This window comes from Capricornis sumatraensis, chromosome 13 (genome assembly GCF_032405125.1).
Source record: "Capricornis sumatraensis isolate serow.1 chromosome 13, serow.2, whole genome shotgun sequence".
Taxonomy (NCBI): Eukaryota; Metazoa; Chordata; class Mammalia; order Artiodactyla; family Bovidae; genus Capricornis; species Capricornis sumatraensis.
This window is the reverse complement of record NC_091081.1, coordinates 69,465,701-69,485,794: the sequence shown is the minus strand read 5'-3', so window position 1 is coordinate 69,485,794 and position 20,094 is coordinate 69,465,701. Positions and strand designations below refer to the sequence as shown.

At 36.4% G+C, this 20,094-nt stretch overlaps 1 protein-coding gene across 1 annotated transcript in view; it reads right to left on the bottom strand.

Moving 5' to 3' along the window:
- UTRN (utrophin) overlaps positions 1–20,094 on the bottom strand; it is a 551,097-nt gene that overhangs the window by 94,655 nt on the left and 436,348 nt on the right. The window contains exons 56-58 of the mRNA XM_068985316.1: positions 11,704–11,850; positions 8,563–8,641; positions 5,395–5,455 (exon numbers count right to left, since the gene is read on the bottom strand). Coding sequence (XP_068841417.1) covers positions 5,395–5,455; positions 8,563–8,641; positions 11,704–11,850 — 287 coding nt within the window. The remainder of the gene's footprint in view (positions 1–5,394; positions 5,456–8,562; positions 8,642–11,703; positions 11,851–20,094) is intronic.

Here is a 20,094-nt window from a genome sequence, read left to right as displayed (position 1 = left end):
GGTGTTCCAGGCTGTGGAGAACACTTAGGGAACTGATCACTGTCTAGATTGGTTTCTCTCCTTTTGACTCCCCCTCCTATCCTCCTGGTCACCTCTATCTCCTTCCTCCCTCTTCTCTTCTCTATGGAACACCATGAACCTCTCTGAGTGTTCCAGACTGTGGAGAGCAAACAGGGAATTGATTACTGGTTAGACTGCTCTCTCCCCTTTTGATTCCCCCTCTTCTCCTCCTGGTCACCTCTATCTCCCTCCTCCCTCTTCTCCTCTCCATGTAACTCTGTGAGCCTAGATTGAGGGCAGGAGGAGAAGGGGATGACAGAGGATGAGATGATTGGATGGCATCACCCACTCAGTGGACCTGAGTTTGGGTAAACTCCTGGAGTTGGTGATGGACAAGGAGGCCAGGCATGCTGTGGTTCACGGGGTCACAGACACAACTGAGTGACTGAACTGACTGAACTGAACAGGAAAAAAAAACTATTAAAAATATAAATGTATGGAGGCTAAACAGCACACTTCTGAATAACAAACAAATCACAGAAGAAATCAAAAAAGAAATCAAAATATGCATAGAAATGGATGAAAATGAAAACACAACAACCCAAAACCTATGGGACATAGTAAAAGCAGTGCTAAGGGGAAGGTTCATAGCAATACAAGCCTACCTCAAGAAATAGGAGAAAAATCAAATAAATAACCTAACTCTACACCTAAAGCAACTAGAAAAAGAAGAAATGAAGCACCCCAGGGTTAGTAAAAGGAAAGAAATCATAAAAATGAGGGCAGAAATAAATGAGAAAGAAACAAAGGAGACCATAGCCAAAATCAACAAAGCTAAAAGCTGGTTCTTGGAGAAATAAATAAAATAGATAAACCATTCACCAGGCTCATCAAGAAAAAAGGGAGAAGAAGCAAATCAACAAAATTAGAAATGAAAATGGAAAAATGACAACAGACATCACAGAAATACAAGATCATAAGAGACTACTATCAGAGACTATATGCCAATAAAATGGACAACTAGGAAGACATGGACAAATTCTTAGAAAAGTATAACTTTTCAAAACTGAACCAGGAAGAAACAGAAAATCTTAACAGACCCATTACAAGCACGGAAATCGAAACCGTAATCAGAAATCTTCCAACAAACAAAAGCCCAGGACCAGATGGCTTCACAGCCAAAATTCTACCAAAAATTTAGAGATGAGCTAACATCTATCCTACTCAAACTCTTCCAGAAAATTGCAGAGGAAGATAAACTTCCAAACTCATTCTATGAGGCCACCATCACTCTAATACAAAACCAGACAAAGATACCACAAAAAAAGAAAACTATAGGCCAATATCATTGATAAACATAGATGCAAAAATCCTTAACAAAATTCTAGCAAACAGAATCCAACAATGTATTAAAAAGATTATACATCATGACCAAGTGGGCTTTATCCCAGGGATGCAAGGATTCTTCAATATTTGCAAATCAATCATTGTGATACACCACATTAACAAACTGAAAGATAAAACCATATGATTATCTCAATAGATGCAGAGAAAGCCTTTGACAAAATTCAACATCCATTTATGATAAAAACCCTCCAGAAAGCAGGCATAGAAGGAACATACATCAACATAATAAAAGCTATATATGATAAACCCACAGCAAACATTATCCTCCATGGTGAAAAATTGAAAGCATTTCCCCTAAAGTCAGGAACAAGACAAGGATGCCCACTCTCACCACTACCATTCAACATAGTTTTGGAAGTCTTAGACACAGCAATCAGAGAAGAAAAAGAAATAAAAGGAATCCAGATTGAAAAGAAGTAAAACTCTCATTGTTTGCATATGACATGATGCTTTACATAGAAAACCCTAAAGACTCCACCAGAAAATTACTAGAGCTAATCAATGAATATAGTAAAGTTGCAGGATACAAAATTACCACACAGAAATCCCTTGCATTCCTATACACTAACAATGAGAAAAGAGAAGGAGAAATTAAGGAAACAATTCCATTCACCACTGCAATGAAAAGAATAAAATACTTAGGAATAAATCTACCTAAAGAAATAAAAGACCTGTATATAGAAAACTATAAAACACTGATGAAAGAAATCAAAGAGGACACTAATAGATGGAGAAATATACCATATTCATGGATCAGAAGAATCAATATAGTGAAAATGAGTATGTTACCCAAAGCAGTCTATAGATTCAATGCAATCCCTATCAAGCTACCAACGGTATTTTTCACAGAGCTAGAACAAATAATTTCTCAATTTGTATGGAAATACAAAAAACTTCGAATAGCCAAAGCAATCATGAGAAAGAAGAATGGAACTGGAAGAATCAACCTGCCTGACTTCGGGCTATACTACAAAGCTACAGTCATCAAGACAATATGGTGCTAGCACAAAGACAGAAACATAGATCAATGGAACAAAATAGAAAGCCCAGAGATAAATAAATCCATGCACATATGGACACCTTATCTTTGACAAAGAAGGCAAGAATACACAATGGAGAAAAGATAATCTCTTTAACAAGTGGTGCTAGGAAAACTAGTCAACCACTTGCAAAAGAATGAAAATAGAACACTTTCTAACACCATACACAAAAATAAACTCAAAGTGGATTAAAGATCTAAATGGAAGATCAGAAACTATAAAACTCCTAGAGGAAAACACAGGCAAAACACTCTCTGATGTAAATCATAGCAGGATCCTCTATGACTCACCTCCCAGCGTAATGGAAATAAAAGCAAAAACAACCATATGGGACCTAATTAAACTTAAAAGCTTTTGCACAATGAAGGAAACTATAAGCAAGGTGAAAAGACAGACTTCAGAATGGGAGAAAATAATAGCAAATGAAGCAACTAACAAAGAATTAATCTCAAAAATATACCAGCAGCTCATGCAGCTCAATGCCAGAAAAATAAATGGCCCAATCAAAAGATGGGCCAAAGAACTAAACAGACATTTCTCCAAAGAAGACATACAGATGACTAACAAACATGTGAAAAGATGCTCAACATCACTCATTATCAGAGAAATGCATATCAAAACCACAATGAGGTACCATGTAACGCTGGTCAGAATGGCTGCTATCAAAAAGTCTACAAACAATAAATGCTGGAGAGGGTGCGGAGAAAAAGGAACCCTCTTATACTGTTGGTAGGAATGCAAACTAGTACAGCCTCTATGGAGAACAGTGTGGAGATTCCTTAAAAAACTGGAAATAGAACTGCCATACGACCCAGCAGTCCCACTGCTGGGCATACACACCAAGGAAACCAGAATTGAAACATAAGAAAGCTGTGGTACATATACACAATGGAATATTTCTGAGCCATTAAAAAGAACACATTTGAATCAATTCTAATGAGGTGGATGAAACTGGACCCTATTATACAGAGCAAACTAAGTCAGAAAGAAAAACACCAACACAATACATTAACGCATATATATGGAATTTAGAAAGGTGGTGATGATCCTATATGCGAGGCAGCAAAAGAGACACAGATGTAAAGAACAGACGTTTGGACTCTGTGGGAGAAGGCGAGGGTGGGATGATTTGAGAGAATAGCATTGAAACATGTATATTATCATATGTGAAACAGATCTCCAGTACAGGTTCGATGCATGAGACAGGGTGCTCAGGGCTGGTGGACTGGCATGACCCTGAGGGATGGGATGAGGAAGGAGGTGGGAGGGAGGTTCAGGATGGGGAAAAAATGTACACCCATGGCTGATTCATGTGAATGTATGGCAAAAACCACTACAATATTGTAAAGTAATTAGCCTCCAATTAAAATAAATAAATTTTTTAAAAAAGAAAATATGGTACATATATACAGTGGAATATTACTCAGCCATAAAAGGAACAAAACCGGGTCATTTGTAGAGACATGGATACACCTAGAGTCTGTCACACAGAATGATGTAAGTCAAAAAGAGAAAAACAGACACTGTATATTACCGCATATATATGGACTCTAGAAAAATGGTACAGATAAACTTATTTCCAGAGCATCTTCTCTTAATAAAAATGTCAGTTTGTTGAGCCTCTGACTTCTTTCCCTTCATACCTGCATACATTTGATACCAATCCACCACTTTGCTACCTTATACTAAATTTATTACAACTCAGCACATGGTAGATTCAGTTCAGTTCAGTTCAGTTCAGTCGCTCAGTCGTGTCTGACTCTTTGCGACCCCATGAATCGCAGCACACCAGGCCTCCCTGTCCATCACCATCTCCCAGAGTTCACTCAGACTCATAAAATATTAAGTTGTATTAAGACAATGTAATATATATTGCTTATTATATTTGCTATGACTATGGCAAAATTACTTGTTTTTTTACATATGAGGATATGTTTCAGACCACAATAAAACCTTCATAGGAAAATGGTATTTCGTAAGCATTTTGATTTCCCACACAAAGTTTTTAGGAAGAGGGATACTGGAAAAATAGACTATTAATCTTGGCACAAATTTTGGAGATACCACATGCCACTTTAGGAAAGATATAAAGGAAACGGCCGAGAGATCTTTACCTGACTTGCCTATGGTCATAGGACTAATCTGAGACATAGTTAACTCCAGATAATAGTGAACTTTTTCTCTCAAAATGAAGCCACCATCACTTTATATATAAAATAGATTCAACTACAACTCTCATCACTTTTATCACACTGTAAATCAATAACTCACACTTCAAGGGATGTGTAAGATATATTTTACCATTGTGCCCAATGACAACCTACAGACTAAGGCAAGGATCAAATCCTATGCAGACCTTGTGTAAATTACACAAAATTTATAAAATGTTACATAATATGGGAAAACTTACTATGTAAAAAAGGAGAAATTGTCAAGTTGACAACAAAAGTGCAGGATATTAAGCCTAAACTAATTGCAGATAATTTCCACAAGTTGAGAAAAAACTTGAAAATATTGAACTTTTTAATGATAAAATCCTGTTTCTTTTTGGTGGACTAAAATGAGAAGAGTACAAGTACTTTTTAGATGAATTTTCTGGAAGACAAAAATGGCTTATAAGCAATACTGTTGGAGAAACTGTATTCATTATGTCAAGAATATTTAGGAATATTTAAAAATTTCTTCCCAAATATTTTAATATCTGCTTTATAAAAATATCAGCTATATTACCTATAGCCTAATATAATGAATTACAAATATCAGCCTGATTTTTAAACTAATTTTTTCAAATATTAAATATATATTCTTTATATCCATATAAACATATAAATTCCTTCCTATAATAAGTTTGAAATCCAGTTTTTAAAGTTACATGGGAAAAGCCTCTTAAGTTATTAACACAATTTTATTATCTTGGTATCATAAAGGAGAATTAAAATCAACTTACTTGATGTAATAGGGCACTTTATTATGTGAAATGGATCTTTGCCATGGCAGCTGGACTGAAGCTGAAGAAACAAATGGAGGTTATTGGAAACACTTCTAACTCTTATGTCTTACGCCTTAATGCAAAACAACTGAACACGTTTTATAGCAAATTCAATGAGAAATGCTGGGTTCCTATAATTATGAAATATGCTAGGCCAAACAAAGAGTGGCTTTAAAGATTCATTTAAAGCATGGAAAGAAACAATACAGTCTCAATTTCTAATGCCAACTCTGATTGAACCTGTTGATATAAATATTTTTAAAAATCACATTTTATTGTTTCTAACAATCAACATTTAAAACTTATTTGAAAATACATATGCTGTATAAATTTTGTATAAGCTAAAACCAAAGTTAATTTTACCTAGGCAAAATCTAGGTATAATCTACAATCTACATATACTGATATTGTAAACTAGATTTCTTAAGATTGAATTTTCCAGGTCACTAATAATACTCTTTACTTTGCTTCATGGGCACAGAATAACTAGTACAGATGTCATGTAAACAAACTCAATTATATGGATTTTGAAAGGAGAAAATTAAACATAGCCCAAAGGTTTTAAAGAACCAAGGCAATTATCTAGATTGAAGAATTCCAAATACTTATTTTCATCTGAAATGCACAGGAAATATAGTTCCTTACTTTTATACACTAGACAGCACTATGATTGAGATTTTATGTTTTGTTTTACTGAGGTACAAATTTCTTATAATTCCATTTACTATTTATAAAATTTTTTTCTACATTAATTAAGACTTATTCAAGTAGAGTTGTACCTGTGCATCTAGAAGCTTTAAGGAATTTTGGTAAAAAAACAAGAAAATCCATCTAAAGTGTTGCAGATATCACTAGGTTCTCATATAACCAGTTGTTGCTAATGTTTTTTTTTTTTTCTCCTGAATAAGGTGTCATAATCCTACTCACTAATATTTAGCATTTTGAACTTTAAAAAGCATTTTCAATATGTCTGTTAATAAGGAAGTGAACAATGAGGAACTAAATATTAGATGTGAAATAACTTGCTCAAAAATAAATGGCTGAGCCCAAACATGATTTCAGGATTTCGGACCACCAGTCAGCAATATTTCTATTCAACAACCTTTCCTCTCTTTCTAAAGTGTGAGCATTCCCTTCTTGAACTATTGTCCATGAAAGAATAAAAAGGGGATGACAATGTGGAACTAGGTATATTAAATTTCTCATTAGAGCCAACCTCTTTGCAGTACTGGCACCAAGCTAATAGGTCAGTCTTTATTTTGTGCCTAACTAAACAGGCTCCTTTCATAACCATGGCTAAAGTTCAAGAAATTTAATAAAGCCAAAGATTTCAAGCAGCAGTGGATAACAATTACTAAATTTATTAATTGGGATTTTTTGGTACAATTCTCCATTCATTTTAATGACTGTTTTGATCTGAATAACTTTGACCTCCTGGACTGTCCATGCCAGGCAATGAAGGGCAATGTGCTGGAGTTTCACAATTTTTACAATGTTTCACTTGCTAAAGAGCAAGAGTTTGATTTTTATTATGAAAGAATGGTTACTAGGTGAAAGTGTTCAGTTTCATCAATACTAATAAATATATACACTGTAGGACTATAGAGTCTTAATGGTTTGTTAAATTTCTCTTTACTTTGGTCTCAGCATATAGCTTTATGTTCCATAAAATTAAGTGCAAGCAATCTGGGGTAACTCATAGCTAATGAATAATGAAGCAAACCTATTTACTTCATGAACATGGAGAATATCCAAACTTTGGACATGCACTGTTGCATCCAGGTAGACAGCATATTCTAGGAAGGACTCAACATTTCAAAGACAGGCTACCTAAGAGCTCAGGTGTGTGAAACAGATGTGGGAGTGATGGGGTGAGAGAGGACCGGGGAGAGACAGGGAGAATTGAAACAGAGAGACAGAAACACATTAGAGAGAGCTGGCTTGGGCACTAGAGAGGCATAGGACAGGAAAATCAGGAATGACTGATTAGGATTCTTGAAATTGTTAGAGTAAGAAAAGCCTGACCTTGAAGTGAGGTAAAGCAAATCATCAAGCATGATGAATATTAAGAGAAAATATAAATGTAATAAATTTAGTTGGAAGACAGAATATTATTATTTCAGTTTTCTCTATGGCTGTAGATACAAAGGCACCATAATTGGAAAAATAAGCTTTGCATTAAGTTTCAACCTTCACTTAAATTAAATTAAACTAAGTGCTTGCTTACACATGTTTTCCAGGGAAAAGGAAAGGAAAGGAATAAGATTTAGAGAAAGCACTGGTGCTAAGAACTGTGCTAGGTGTTTTGTGTAACTTGGTATGTTTTCTTATTTAAATCTCAAGGCAATCAGAGGAAATAAGTATTATTTTAGTAATTTTAAGATTAAAAAAATGAACTTTCAGGACGTCACAGTCCCGGTAAAAGGGAAAATTAATATTTTAATCTCAATCTGGGTGACTCATAATCTGATATTCTTTAATTTCCTTAGCAGTGAGTGATAAAGAGCTCAAATTACTTATTAAAGATCTCATGAACAGTCAGTTCACAAAATGAAAAATTTCAGTTGAAGACTATTACATAAAACTCTACATGTGTGCTTTGGCTAAATCTGCAATATTTAATTAGAAGAAAAGCTAAGTATGATTACAATGAGCCTAATAAACCAGAATCTTCTCAAAGATTTATGGGGAATTTTTTTCTTTTTGCTTTTTAAGTCTCCAGGTGCATTGAAAATAAACATGCATTTCTTAGTAGGAAAATTAATTAAAAAATTTCAAATATAAAAATGATTTCTTTACTGTGAAAAAGTTCAAAATCTTTGCATATGGCACAGCAATAGGATACTATATTAGTTATTACAACAGATGGTTCAGTGAAAAACCCTAGCTAAAGATGAATTAATTTTTGCTTCACTTCAAAGACTTACCATGACCAGATGATAGAAACAGTAACCAATATGCACTGGGTATTGATTGGTCACTGATGTTGAGATCTTCTTTTTTTATATTCATCTAATAAAGCATATCTATTTATAGCAAAGGATATAGTTTCTTGAGTGAAAGTGAAATAATATGCTGATTCATTCAATTAATGAATTAACTGGAAGTCAGCTTATTGGTACTTACTAGAGAGAAAATGCTGAGAGGATGGTCCGAAATCTCTGTGGGCTTCCTGAAGCTGTTTAAGGCGATCATCTACGGAAACCTGCACATATACATACAAGAAATAATTTGATTTCAAAACAATGACCTTAATAATAGCCTTGATTTAAGTACTATAATAAATGGTACTGTAGCCCAAGATATGACTGCTGGTACAGACTCTTCTAAATTTGGAATCAAAGTATGGGTATGAAAATAGACTCGACATCAAGTAACAGTAAATAGTGCCAGGTACTCTTCTAAGTATTTTACGTGAATTCTTTTAACTCTCACAAAACTCACATTGAATAAGTATTACTCATTACAATCATGTTTTACAAATAAAGATATGGAGACCTAAAGAGGTATTCAAGGAAATAAAGTTATTATTATGTGGCAATGTTAGTATCCACACCCAATCCACCAGATGTCAGAAGCTATGTCTTGACATTATTCAACACTTTAGTCAAAAGCAGTAACACTCTAAAGCATCCAAAATAAAGATATGGCCATGGGGTCAGTGCTACTCATCTCTCTTTTGTAAAGAAGGTGGTAAAAAGGGCTGTAAAAAGAAGTCTAAAATATTCCAAGGGAAAAAAATAGATGATAATGATAGATATAGATGGAGAGTGAAAGGACATATAAATATGGATGACTTATATTCCTCCAAGTTCATGTCTATCATCTTGACTTGGGAGTATTCAAGTAGCTACCAGGTGAATAATACACTCTATATATCTGTCTACACACAGTCTTAGCTCTCTACATTTTGAAAATGCGGATTTGGTACCCTGAGAAATTAACTGCAAATCAATAACAACTGCACACAGCCTACTGACATTTCCATTTCTCTTCCTGGTCTTTGTCTAGTAGTGCTAGTCAGGTGTTCCACTTAGATTGCCAATCTTATTTTCAGCTGCCTTTAAATGGAACGCGTGTCTCTGGCTCACTGGGTACCTCCTTTTCTTTCTGGTTAGCTATCAAAATTACATTAGCAGGTACTTTGGTTTGTTGTGACCAAAAACATTCAAATGCCACACTTTTACATTCCAGAGAACACAAGATGCTACTCTTGAAATTTAACATCACTGTCAGCCAGCATAAATTGAGCTCCTCATATTTAATCAGCAACTAACATCTGAGCAATCCACTCCAGTATTCTTGCCTAGAGAAGCCCGTGGACAGAAAAGCCTGGTGGGCTGCTGTCCATGGGATCGCACAGAGTTGGACACGACTGAAGCGACTTAGCATGCATGCATGCATTGGAGAAGGAAATGACAACCCCCTCCAGTATTCTTGCCTGGAGAATCCCGGGGATAGAGGAGCCTGGTGGGCTGCTGTCTATGGGGTCGCACAGAGTTGGACATGACTGAAGTGACTTAGCAGCAGCAGCAGCAACATCTGAGCTCTAGTGGTTACCAAGCTTAGAGATCAGCATGAAAGAATAACTTTTTCATGCATAATGTATTCCTTGACTTCTAATCTTTGCAGATGGTAACAACAGAGGCAGAGTGGCAAGGGAATCAAGATGGACCACAGCAATACCAGTATGAAGATAATGAATTAGAGAAATGGAGCAGAGTCAATTGAAATAGAATAAAAGTCAAATGCTACTCTGTTCTACTCAGCAGAAAAGCATGTATGAGTTTAACAGATTCTGCTGTACTAATCCCAGATTAATATTCTTTTCAAAGACAGAAAAGACTGTTTAATACTACATACTCATTCATAACCTCTTCAATTTCATGAAGAAAATATAAACCACTAGGTGTTTCAACGGTTGAATTAATTCAGGACCTATCATGGGGCTTTCCTGGTGGCTCAGATGACAAAGAATCTGCCTGAAATGCAGGAGACCTGAGTTCAATTCCTGGGTTGGGAAGATTCCCTGGAGAAGGGAATGGCTACCCACTCCAGTAGTCTTGCCTGGAGAATTCCATGGACAGAGAAGCCTGGTGGGTTACAGTCCATGGCGTCACAAAGAGACGGACACGACTGAGCAGTTAAAAATACTTGGTGGGCCACAGGACTTATTCAGGACCTACCATGCTATAAAATATTATACCTCTAAAATAAAATGGTTTTATGTGCTACCTCAAAATTGCATGTTTATCTTGTCAAATTAGGTCACTTCAATTTAGGTCCAAAACATATAGAGAGATTAGTAAGCATTATTTTTTTCAATCTTCCACTTTAACTGGGGCTTCCCTGGTGGCTCAGAGGGTAAAGCATCTGCCTGCAATGCAGGAGACCCAGGTTTGATCCCTGGGTTGGGAAGAATCCCTGGAGAAGGGAATGGCAACCCACTCCAGTACTCTTGCCTGGAAAATCCAATGGACAGAGAAGCCTGGTAGGCTACAGTCCATGAGGTTGCAAAGAGATGGACATGACTGAGTGACTTCACTTTCACTTTTTACTTAAAGTATCCCACTACTTTCCAAGGGAAAAAATTATTATTATGACTCCTAGAAACTGGACACTCAATGTGACAAAGCTCTACAAAGACTGAGCCAAATATTACTGAATGGAACATGTGGTGACTTGCAGATACTTAGTAACACTCAACAAGATTCTTCCTGGTTTGACTCGTAAAACTGAAATGCTCAGCTATATTAAAACAACTACATTAGAGCAACTAAGATATAAGAACCTAAGGTAAAATACCATTGTACTAAAGTGTGCTAGCTGGAAAAAATGAGCAAGATACATAAAAAGCAAGCAATGGAAGAAGGATGGAGACTTTCTTAACTTTTCACAAGAAAAAAAAAAAAAAACACCACAATTCAAGTAAGAAAAATGACTCCTTTATGAGCCATTATGGAAAGAATGTTTCTGTGACCTACCATAGGTTTCAATTACTATGATTTATTTGACGTTTTGCCATTTTCTACAAAAATCCTATGAAGAGAATGCTATAAAATTACATTAAAATCTATATTCAAAAGTAAATGAGGCCTTTGGGTTCAAGATACAGAAAGACAAATAACAAATGTCATCATATGCTAGAAATCCATTATTAAATACAACCCATAAAGACCGAGGAAAGGAAGGCAAGTGGTAGAACAGTGGGGTAGGGCTTAAAGACCAAGGTGTGAGCCTGCATTATGAAGAGGAATCAGCTGACACCTGCAAAAGTTTCCATCGCATATTAAGGTCATCAAGCTGGCGAGACATCTTTAGAGACGGGTGCAAGTCAAGAGGAGACAGTTGACTGGATAAATCATTCATTGTTTTAACTTTTAAGTTGATTGGTGCAATTTCTTCTCTAAATGCCTAGGAGAAAAGATGAGAATAATGTCATTAGAAAAGAATAAAACAAAAGCTAGTATTCTGTATTTCCTAAAATAAATAAATAAATAACAAAACACCAAGATCAGCTGAAAAGCCATCTGTGATACCTGCTCACTCAACAACTGACTTGACTGAGGTCTTAAAGAAACAGGACCACCAGCCAGAGTTTCCCTTTATAAACCAGAGAATCTAAACAGATGCATGAAGAGAAAAATTATAGCACAAACACATTTAAATGATTTATGTATTTAATGATTATGTATTTCCTTCAAATTTTCCATTTATACTGTTTATTCTGGGAAACATTATTATTCATTTTACTAATTGCTAGACTGGATTTTATCTTTAATTTTCTTTCATATTTTCCAGCTTTTCATATGGATACTTTAATATTTTTTCACTTGATGCAAAAACTCAATTTGAAATGTCTCTATCTAAAATTAAGTTAGAAAGTGGCCAGTACAAAAAGCTTTCCTAACCATAAAATCCATGCCTATTATATACTTAAGATGTAAGTTTTCTCTCTTTCAAAGTCATTTATGACCTTTCTTGTGGTTAGAGGTAGGGAAGGAAGAGCAGGGTCTATCAGAAAAGAGGTAAACGAAGCTTAGAATTGACAAATGACAGTTTGGGGCATAGTAAGAGACCTGGAACAGGTGGAGGTTGAAGGGATGTATATCAAGAGGGAGAAATAAAACAAACAAAAAATATTTGGGTTCAGTGACAGTGATATGTCCTATGAGAACGAACAACAAAATAATGAAAACACCAAGTTTTTCTCCTTTCTCCACATAATTTCAACCCCCTCTATGTTCATGTATCTTTTTTCCCATAAAGTTTTGCTTAAGATTCCATCCATCCCTTGAAAGACTCACTGGAGTGCCCCACCTATTGGGAAGACTTCTCAGAGGCCTTTCTTATTCCAGTCCTGGTTGAAGGCCCTGCCCATGTGTTCACCAGCTTTCTATCCCTCATCTCCAAACCAGCCAGGATTTCCAAGCTGCACTTCTCTGGACACACAAATCAGGTTTTACAGTGGGGGCATTTTTTATTGTTTTGTGCCATATGAACCACTTGTTCTAGATTTTATATACTATTTCTTATTAGAGCTCTTAGTTCCTGGTGATGTGAGCATTCATATTTTAATATCTCCCTCCATATAATGGAAGCTTCCTGAGAACAGACACTCCCCTCAAAGTTAGTAATAAAAGACGGGCAGAGTTCCTTTCTAATGATCAAGGTTCAAAAATGGTATTTGAGGCAAGATTAAGTCAGTAGAGTCTGCCTGAAATGCTGAAGACTGGGGTACGATTCCTGCATTAGGAAGATCCCCTGGAGAAAGGAATGGCTACCCACTCCAGTATTCTTGCCTGGAGAATCCCATGGACAGAGGAGTCCAGTGGGCTACACTCCATGGCGTCACAAAGAGTCAGACACAACTGAGCAACTAACACTAACACACAAGCCAATATAGCACCAGGAACAGAAGTGGGATATTAAAAGACACTTGAATATTTTTAATTCTTTGTTATGCTAAATATTAACTGTGTACCCAAACATACAGGCATTAAGTGTTGTGAACATACTATTAGAACAAGCTCTCAAGTGTCATCTTTTCTGCAGTCTTCACCCTTTAAGAGAGTAGGCATATGTGTCTCAGTCCCATTTCCTCTCCTCTTTCATCACTCCAAGTTTAGCTAATGAATAACAGATATCAAAGTGCTTTTGAATGCTTTAAGGTTTTATTGAAACACTACAATATTAATTTTACTTCCTCCTCATACTTATAAAAATGAAACATTTAGGCACTTCCCAAATCCTCTTTTTATAACATGAAAAGGCTAAAAATAATCATTATGGTTGGTAAACATCAAAATAACATTACTAACATAATTTTGTTTTCAAAAAGAAAATTAATTTTCAACAAATCAGATAATACGTTTATTTCAAAATTGTTGAACATGTCCAAAAACCACATGAAGATGCTCAAGTTGGAGGGTCAGAAGAACAGATCTGGAGCCCAGAGAAAAAAATGAAAGATATAGACCTTGGAGGTAACTGTGTAAATGACACCTGAAACAGTGAGCATAGAAGGCAACACAGAAGGAAATATCACCAGAACCTTTAAGACACTAGCATTTCAAATTTAGGCCTCGGATGGACATTTGATTTCAGCTGTAGATAAATGATTGAAGTGGTGGGGTTAAATAAATTACTCTGTAATCGAGCATAAAGTAAAAAAAAAAAAAAAATCAAAATCAGATAGAAGAAAGCAAGCCCATGACGATGTGAAAATTGCTGCTGCGTGGAAGGAATTCAGTTTGGGATAGTTTTTCTCCATGATTGCAGATGTTGATCATTCATGAGTGACAGAATGTATACAAATAAACAAATTCACAAATACAGGTCAATGACAAAAGATGTACGATAACAGAGACATTATAGGTTTAAAGAATTCATATTTAATAAAAAAAGCATGGGACTTAGAGAGGGGTGGGAAAGGAGAATTTTTCAATCTGGACTTTGAAAAGGCCCGAGTTCCCACAGACTCAGTTTGAGATACAGAACTCATATCTTTCAAGCTTTCTTCAGTGGTGATCTTATATCATAGTATAATAATCAGCTTTTAAAATCAATATCTTTGTATTTTGAAGGCCTTAAAGATGAACAATAAAATGCTAGAAAATATTCTCAGGTTTATATAATTTTAAATAAAAACTAGTTTTATTTCAAATGATGGTGAAAGTTCTTTAAAAATTATAACTCTAAGACAGATTTTAGAGATGACAAGAGCTTTTTCCTTGGAATCAAGGCCATCCCCAAGAAAAAGAAATGCAAAAAAGCAAAACAGCTGTCTGAGGAGGCCTTACAAATAGCTGTGATAAGAAGGGAAATGAAAAGCAAAGGAGAAAAGGAAAGATATACCCATTTGAATGTAGAGTTCCAAAGAATATCAAGGAAAGATAAGAAAGCCTTCCTCGGTGATCAATGCAAAGAAATAGAGGAAAATAATAGAATGGGAAAGACTAGAGATCTCTTCAAGAAAATAAGAGATACTAAGGGAACATTTCATGCAAAGATGGGCTCAATAAAGGACAGAAATGATAGGGACCTAACAGAAGCAGAAGATTTTGAGAAGAGGTGGCAAGAATACACAGAAGGACTGTACAAAATAGATCTTCAAGACCAAGATAATCACAATGGTGTGATCACTCACCTAAAGCCAGACATCCTGGAATGTGAAGTCAAATGGGCCTTAGAAAGCATCACTACGAACAAAGCTAGTGGAGGTGATGGAATTACAGTTGAGTTATTTCAAATCCTGAAAGATGATACTGTGAAAGTGCTGCACTCAATATGCCAGCAAATTTGGAAGACTCAGCTGTAGCCACAGGACTGGAAAAGGTCAGTTTTCATTCCAATCCCAAAGAAAGGCAATGCCAAAGAATGCTCAAACTACTGCACAATTGCACTCATCTCACACGCTAGTAAAGTGATGCTTAAAATTCTCCAAGCCAGGCTTCAGCAATATGTGAACCGTGAACTTCCAGATGTTCAAGCTGGTTTTAGAAAAGGCAGAGGAATCAGAGATCAAACTGCCAACATCTGCTGGATTATCGAAAAAGGAAGAGAGTTCCAGAAAAACATCTATTTCTGCTTTATTAACTATGCCAAAGCCTTTGACTGTATGGATCACAATAAACTCTGGAAAATTCTGAAAGAGATAGGAATACCAGCCCACCTGACCTGCCTCTTGAGAAACCTATATGCAGGTCAGGAAGCAACAGTTAGAACAGGACATGGAACTACAGACTGGTTCCAAACAGGAAAAGGAGTATGTCAAGACTGTATATTGTCACCCTGCTTATTTAAGTTATATGCAGAGTACATTGTGAGAAACGCTGGACTGGAGGAAGCACAAGCTGGAATCAAGATTGCCAGGAGAAATATCAATAACCTCAGATATACAGAAGACACCACCCTTATGGGAGAAAGTGAAGAAGAACTAAAGAGCCTCTTGATGAAAGTGAAAGAGGAGAGTGAAAAAGTTGGCTTAAAGCTCAACATTCAGAAACAAAGATCATGGCATCTGGTCCCATTACTTCATGGCAAATAGATGGGGAAACAGTGGCTGACTTTATTTTTCTGGGCTCCAAAATCACTACAGATGGTGATTGCAGCCATGAAATTAAAAGACACTTATTCCTTGGAAGGAAAGTTATGACCAACCTAGATAGCATATTCAAAAGCAGAGACATTACTTTGCCAACAAAGGTCCGTCTAGTCAAGGCTATGGTTTTTCCAGTGGTCATGTATGGATGTGAGAGTTGGACTGTCTGTGGACTGCAAGGAGATCCCACCAGTCCACCCTAAAGGAGATCAGTCCTGGGTGTTCATTGGAAGGACTGATGTTGAAGCTGAAACTCCAATACTTTGACCACCTGTTGTGAAGAGCTGACTCATTGGAAAAGACCCTGATGCTGGGATGGATTGAGGGCAGGAGGAGAAGGGGATAACAGAGGACGAGATGGTTGGATGGCATCACCGACACAATGAACATTGGTTTGGGTGGACTCTCGGAGTTGGTGATGGACAGGGAGGCCTGGCATGCTGCAGTTCATGGGGTTGCAAGAGTCAGACACGACTGAGCAACTGAACTGAACATAAAAATAATGCTTTTTTCTTACAAGCCACAGATAAAAACATTAAAAGTCCTTAGACAAATAATGCATTTTAGGCTTAATTTTGTTTTTGTGGTCCAGTATTTTATGGTAACAAGGAATCTTTCCATTAAGAAAGTTTATCTTTTGGGTTTTAAGAGCTCCAAACTAAAGGCACTTTCTGAAATAAAGCAAATTGTAAAACAGTTTCAGATCTGCTATGTGTTCTGATATAAAGAACAAATTTATCATGATTTGGCTGCATTTTCCCATGGAAGAATAAAATCTATGAGGTTTTCTTTGCTATAAAAACATCTGCATGTGTTAAGGTGCTGACCAGCAGCCTGTTGGCAGAAGGGAATCTCAGCTCTTCTCCTGTCGGAGGTGTGTACTCCACAGATAAGAGCAATTAAGTATAATTTAGGAACTTGAAATTATTCAATCACTCTAAAATATTTTGTTTTCCAGTTGCTTTGGTATATTTAATAATATTTAGCAATAATCAGAGAACTTATTTTCACCTGCCTATAACTTCAGGAGTATTCTTTAAGCACATATGAAACCTGCCAAAGTTTGAATATATTTATTTGGCTTAAAGAGACCTAGGTTTTCTTTTCTTTTTTTCCCTAATAAGATGATAAAATATTTTAACCCTTGGTCTTAAATATTAACTGTATTTTTCCTAGCTTTCCCACATAAGCAGAAATGTAAACAGAAGGATTTGGATGCAGAGATGGGTAATTTCTTCATCAAATGGGATTAACAAGTCCCAAAATTTTAGGCCAGATATAACTTCATTTTTCCCTCAACACTAATCATCCCATATTAAAAATTGATGCTTTCAAATTCAAATAGGTAAATTCTTACTCAATCAAGAGTCAGTTTTGCAAACCAATAGAACATAGTTTCTGTAATCTATTGGCTTAACGATTTTTCAGTGTTTGAAAATCGTCTTTTAAAACACAAGAAGTGCGCAACTTCCAAAGAACTTATCCTATCCTAAAAAGTTGTATTTTCAGTTTGCTATCTTAACTCAGATTTATGGATACTACAGTTGACTTTATTTTTCGGAGCTCCAAAATCACTGGGGATGGTGATTGCATCCATGAAATTAAAAGACGCTTACTTCTTGGGAGGAAAGTTATGACCAACCTAGACAGCACATTAAAAAGCAGACACATTACTGTGTGAACAAAGGTCTATCTAGTCAAGGCTATGGTTTTTCCAGGAGTCATGTATGGATGTGAGAGTGGGACTATAAAGAAGGCTGAGCGCCAAAGAATTGATGCTTTTGAACTGTGGTGTTGGAGAAGACTCTTGAGAATCCCTTGGACTGCAAGGAGATCCAGCCAGTCCATCGTAAAGGAGATCAGTCCTGGGTGTTCATTGGAAGGACTGATGTTGAAGCTGAAACTCCAGTATTTTGGCCACCTGATGTGAAGAGCTGACTCACTGGAAAAGACCCTGATGCTGGGAAAGATTGAAGGCAGGAGGAGAGGATAAGATTGTTGGATGGTATCACTGACACAATGGACATAGGTTTGGGTGGACTCTGGGAGTTGGTGATGGACAGGGAGGCCTGGTGTGCTGCGGTTCATGGGGTTGCAAAAAGTCGGCCACGACTGAGAGACTGAACTGAACTGAACTGAACAGTTACGTGAAGAAGACTACTTAATTCATGGTCCCTGGAAACATGTATATTTACCATGAAAGATGGCAAGATGGCAGACCCCAATACTTTTTAATAATAAATATTTTGTTTAAAATATAATATGTAACCTTTAAAGATTCAAATTCAAAGAGTCAATCAAAATTGAGCTTAATGACAGTATTATCAATGAGGTCTCTACAATGAAAAAGAAGAGCAAGAAACTAATCATGAAATCCCACCATTTACTAGCTGTGTGGGCATGAAGCAATATCTATAGTTTTATCATTTGTACAATAATAATACTTAGCTTGCTGGGTTGGTGTGGGAGTTAAAAAGGACAGCAACACAAACTGGCTAAAGAACAGGTCTTGGCATGTAATAATCATCAATAAATGCTATTATTATTCCTATGTCTATACACAAATATATATTTACTTATACAATTTGCCTGAGTAGGATTCAGTAAATTTCCTAGACCTTTCTTCTATTCCCTTATTCAGCCACATGCAAAACAAAAAGGAAACTATTATCTAATGTCTGTGCACAAAAGATGTATATCTTTTGCAATAAAAATCCCATTCCCACTATTGATATTGTCAGTCTGATTTGTCATCCATTTATTCTTTGTTTCATGTCTACCTACTACATAGTTTACTTCATGCTAAGCTGCTTTTGTCATGTCTGACTCTTTGGGACCCTATGGACTGTAGCCCTCCAGGCTCCTCTGTCCATTGGATTTTCCAGGCAATAATACTGGAGTGGGTTGCCATTTCCTCCTCCAGGGGATCTTCCTGACCCAGGGATCGAACCCTTGAGCCTCCTACGTTGACAGGCAGGTTCTTTACCACTAGCTTCACCTGGGAAACCCATACAGTTTACTATGCTATTATGAACCTCAATGGCTTCCCTGGTGGCTCAGAGGTTAAAGAATCTGCCTGCAATGCAGGAGACCTGGGTTCAATCCGTGGGTTGGGAAGACCCCTCGAAGAAGAGAATGCAACTCACTCCAGTATTCTTTCCTGGAGAATTTCATGGAAGAGCCTGGTACGCTACAGTCCATGCGATCACAAAGAGTCAGACACGACTGAGAGAGGAAGACTGTTACTTTTTCACAAATCCCAAAACATTCTAAATCTGTTTATTTGTGTCTTTCACTGCCTAAATTCCACTAATCTCTTTTCTGGATATGTTCTAGAATACAAGAGCCAAAGGGAATCTAGACCAGAAGTCTAACATCCTTAACTCTGTGCAATATTACGAACAGAATTTATAGCTAAAATAATTCTTCATTATATACTCAGACAATAAGATATAATTAGTAAAAGTTAGTAAAAATGCCCAGTAAAACAGTACACTTTTGATTAAACCTTTAAATCCAACCACCCATGTAAAAAGCAACCTGCCAGACTACGTCATGTGGATGCCATTCTGCAAGAGCCAGGTTGTGAAAAACACTATAAAGGAAACAATTCAGTTTCTTCAACAAATACCTTGCAGAGACAATAAAAGATAGAGGGGAAAAGATAGAGGAGATTAAAAGGGACTTCAAAGTATTCTTACAAAAACAGATAAAACTAAATCTATACTGTTTAGGGATTCACAGCTGGGTGAAAATGTGTAACACAAAATAAAAGTAAAGTATTGAAAAAGTCACCTTAGTTGCTGTTTTGGTAGGGAGGGGAGTTCCGATGGTGAGGGGCATATGGAAAACATCTGCTGTGTCTAGCAAAGTTCTATATCCTGACTTTGATGGATATTGTCACAGTGTTGGCCTTATAACAATCCTTTGTAACAATTTATATAATGTATGTGGCTCTCCTTATTTGTGTTACATTTAACAATAAAGTGCAGTCGCTCAGTCCTGTCTTGACTCTTTCTGACCCCATGGACTGTAGCCCGCCAGGCTCCTCTGTC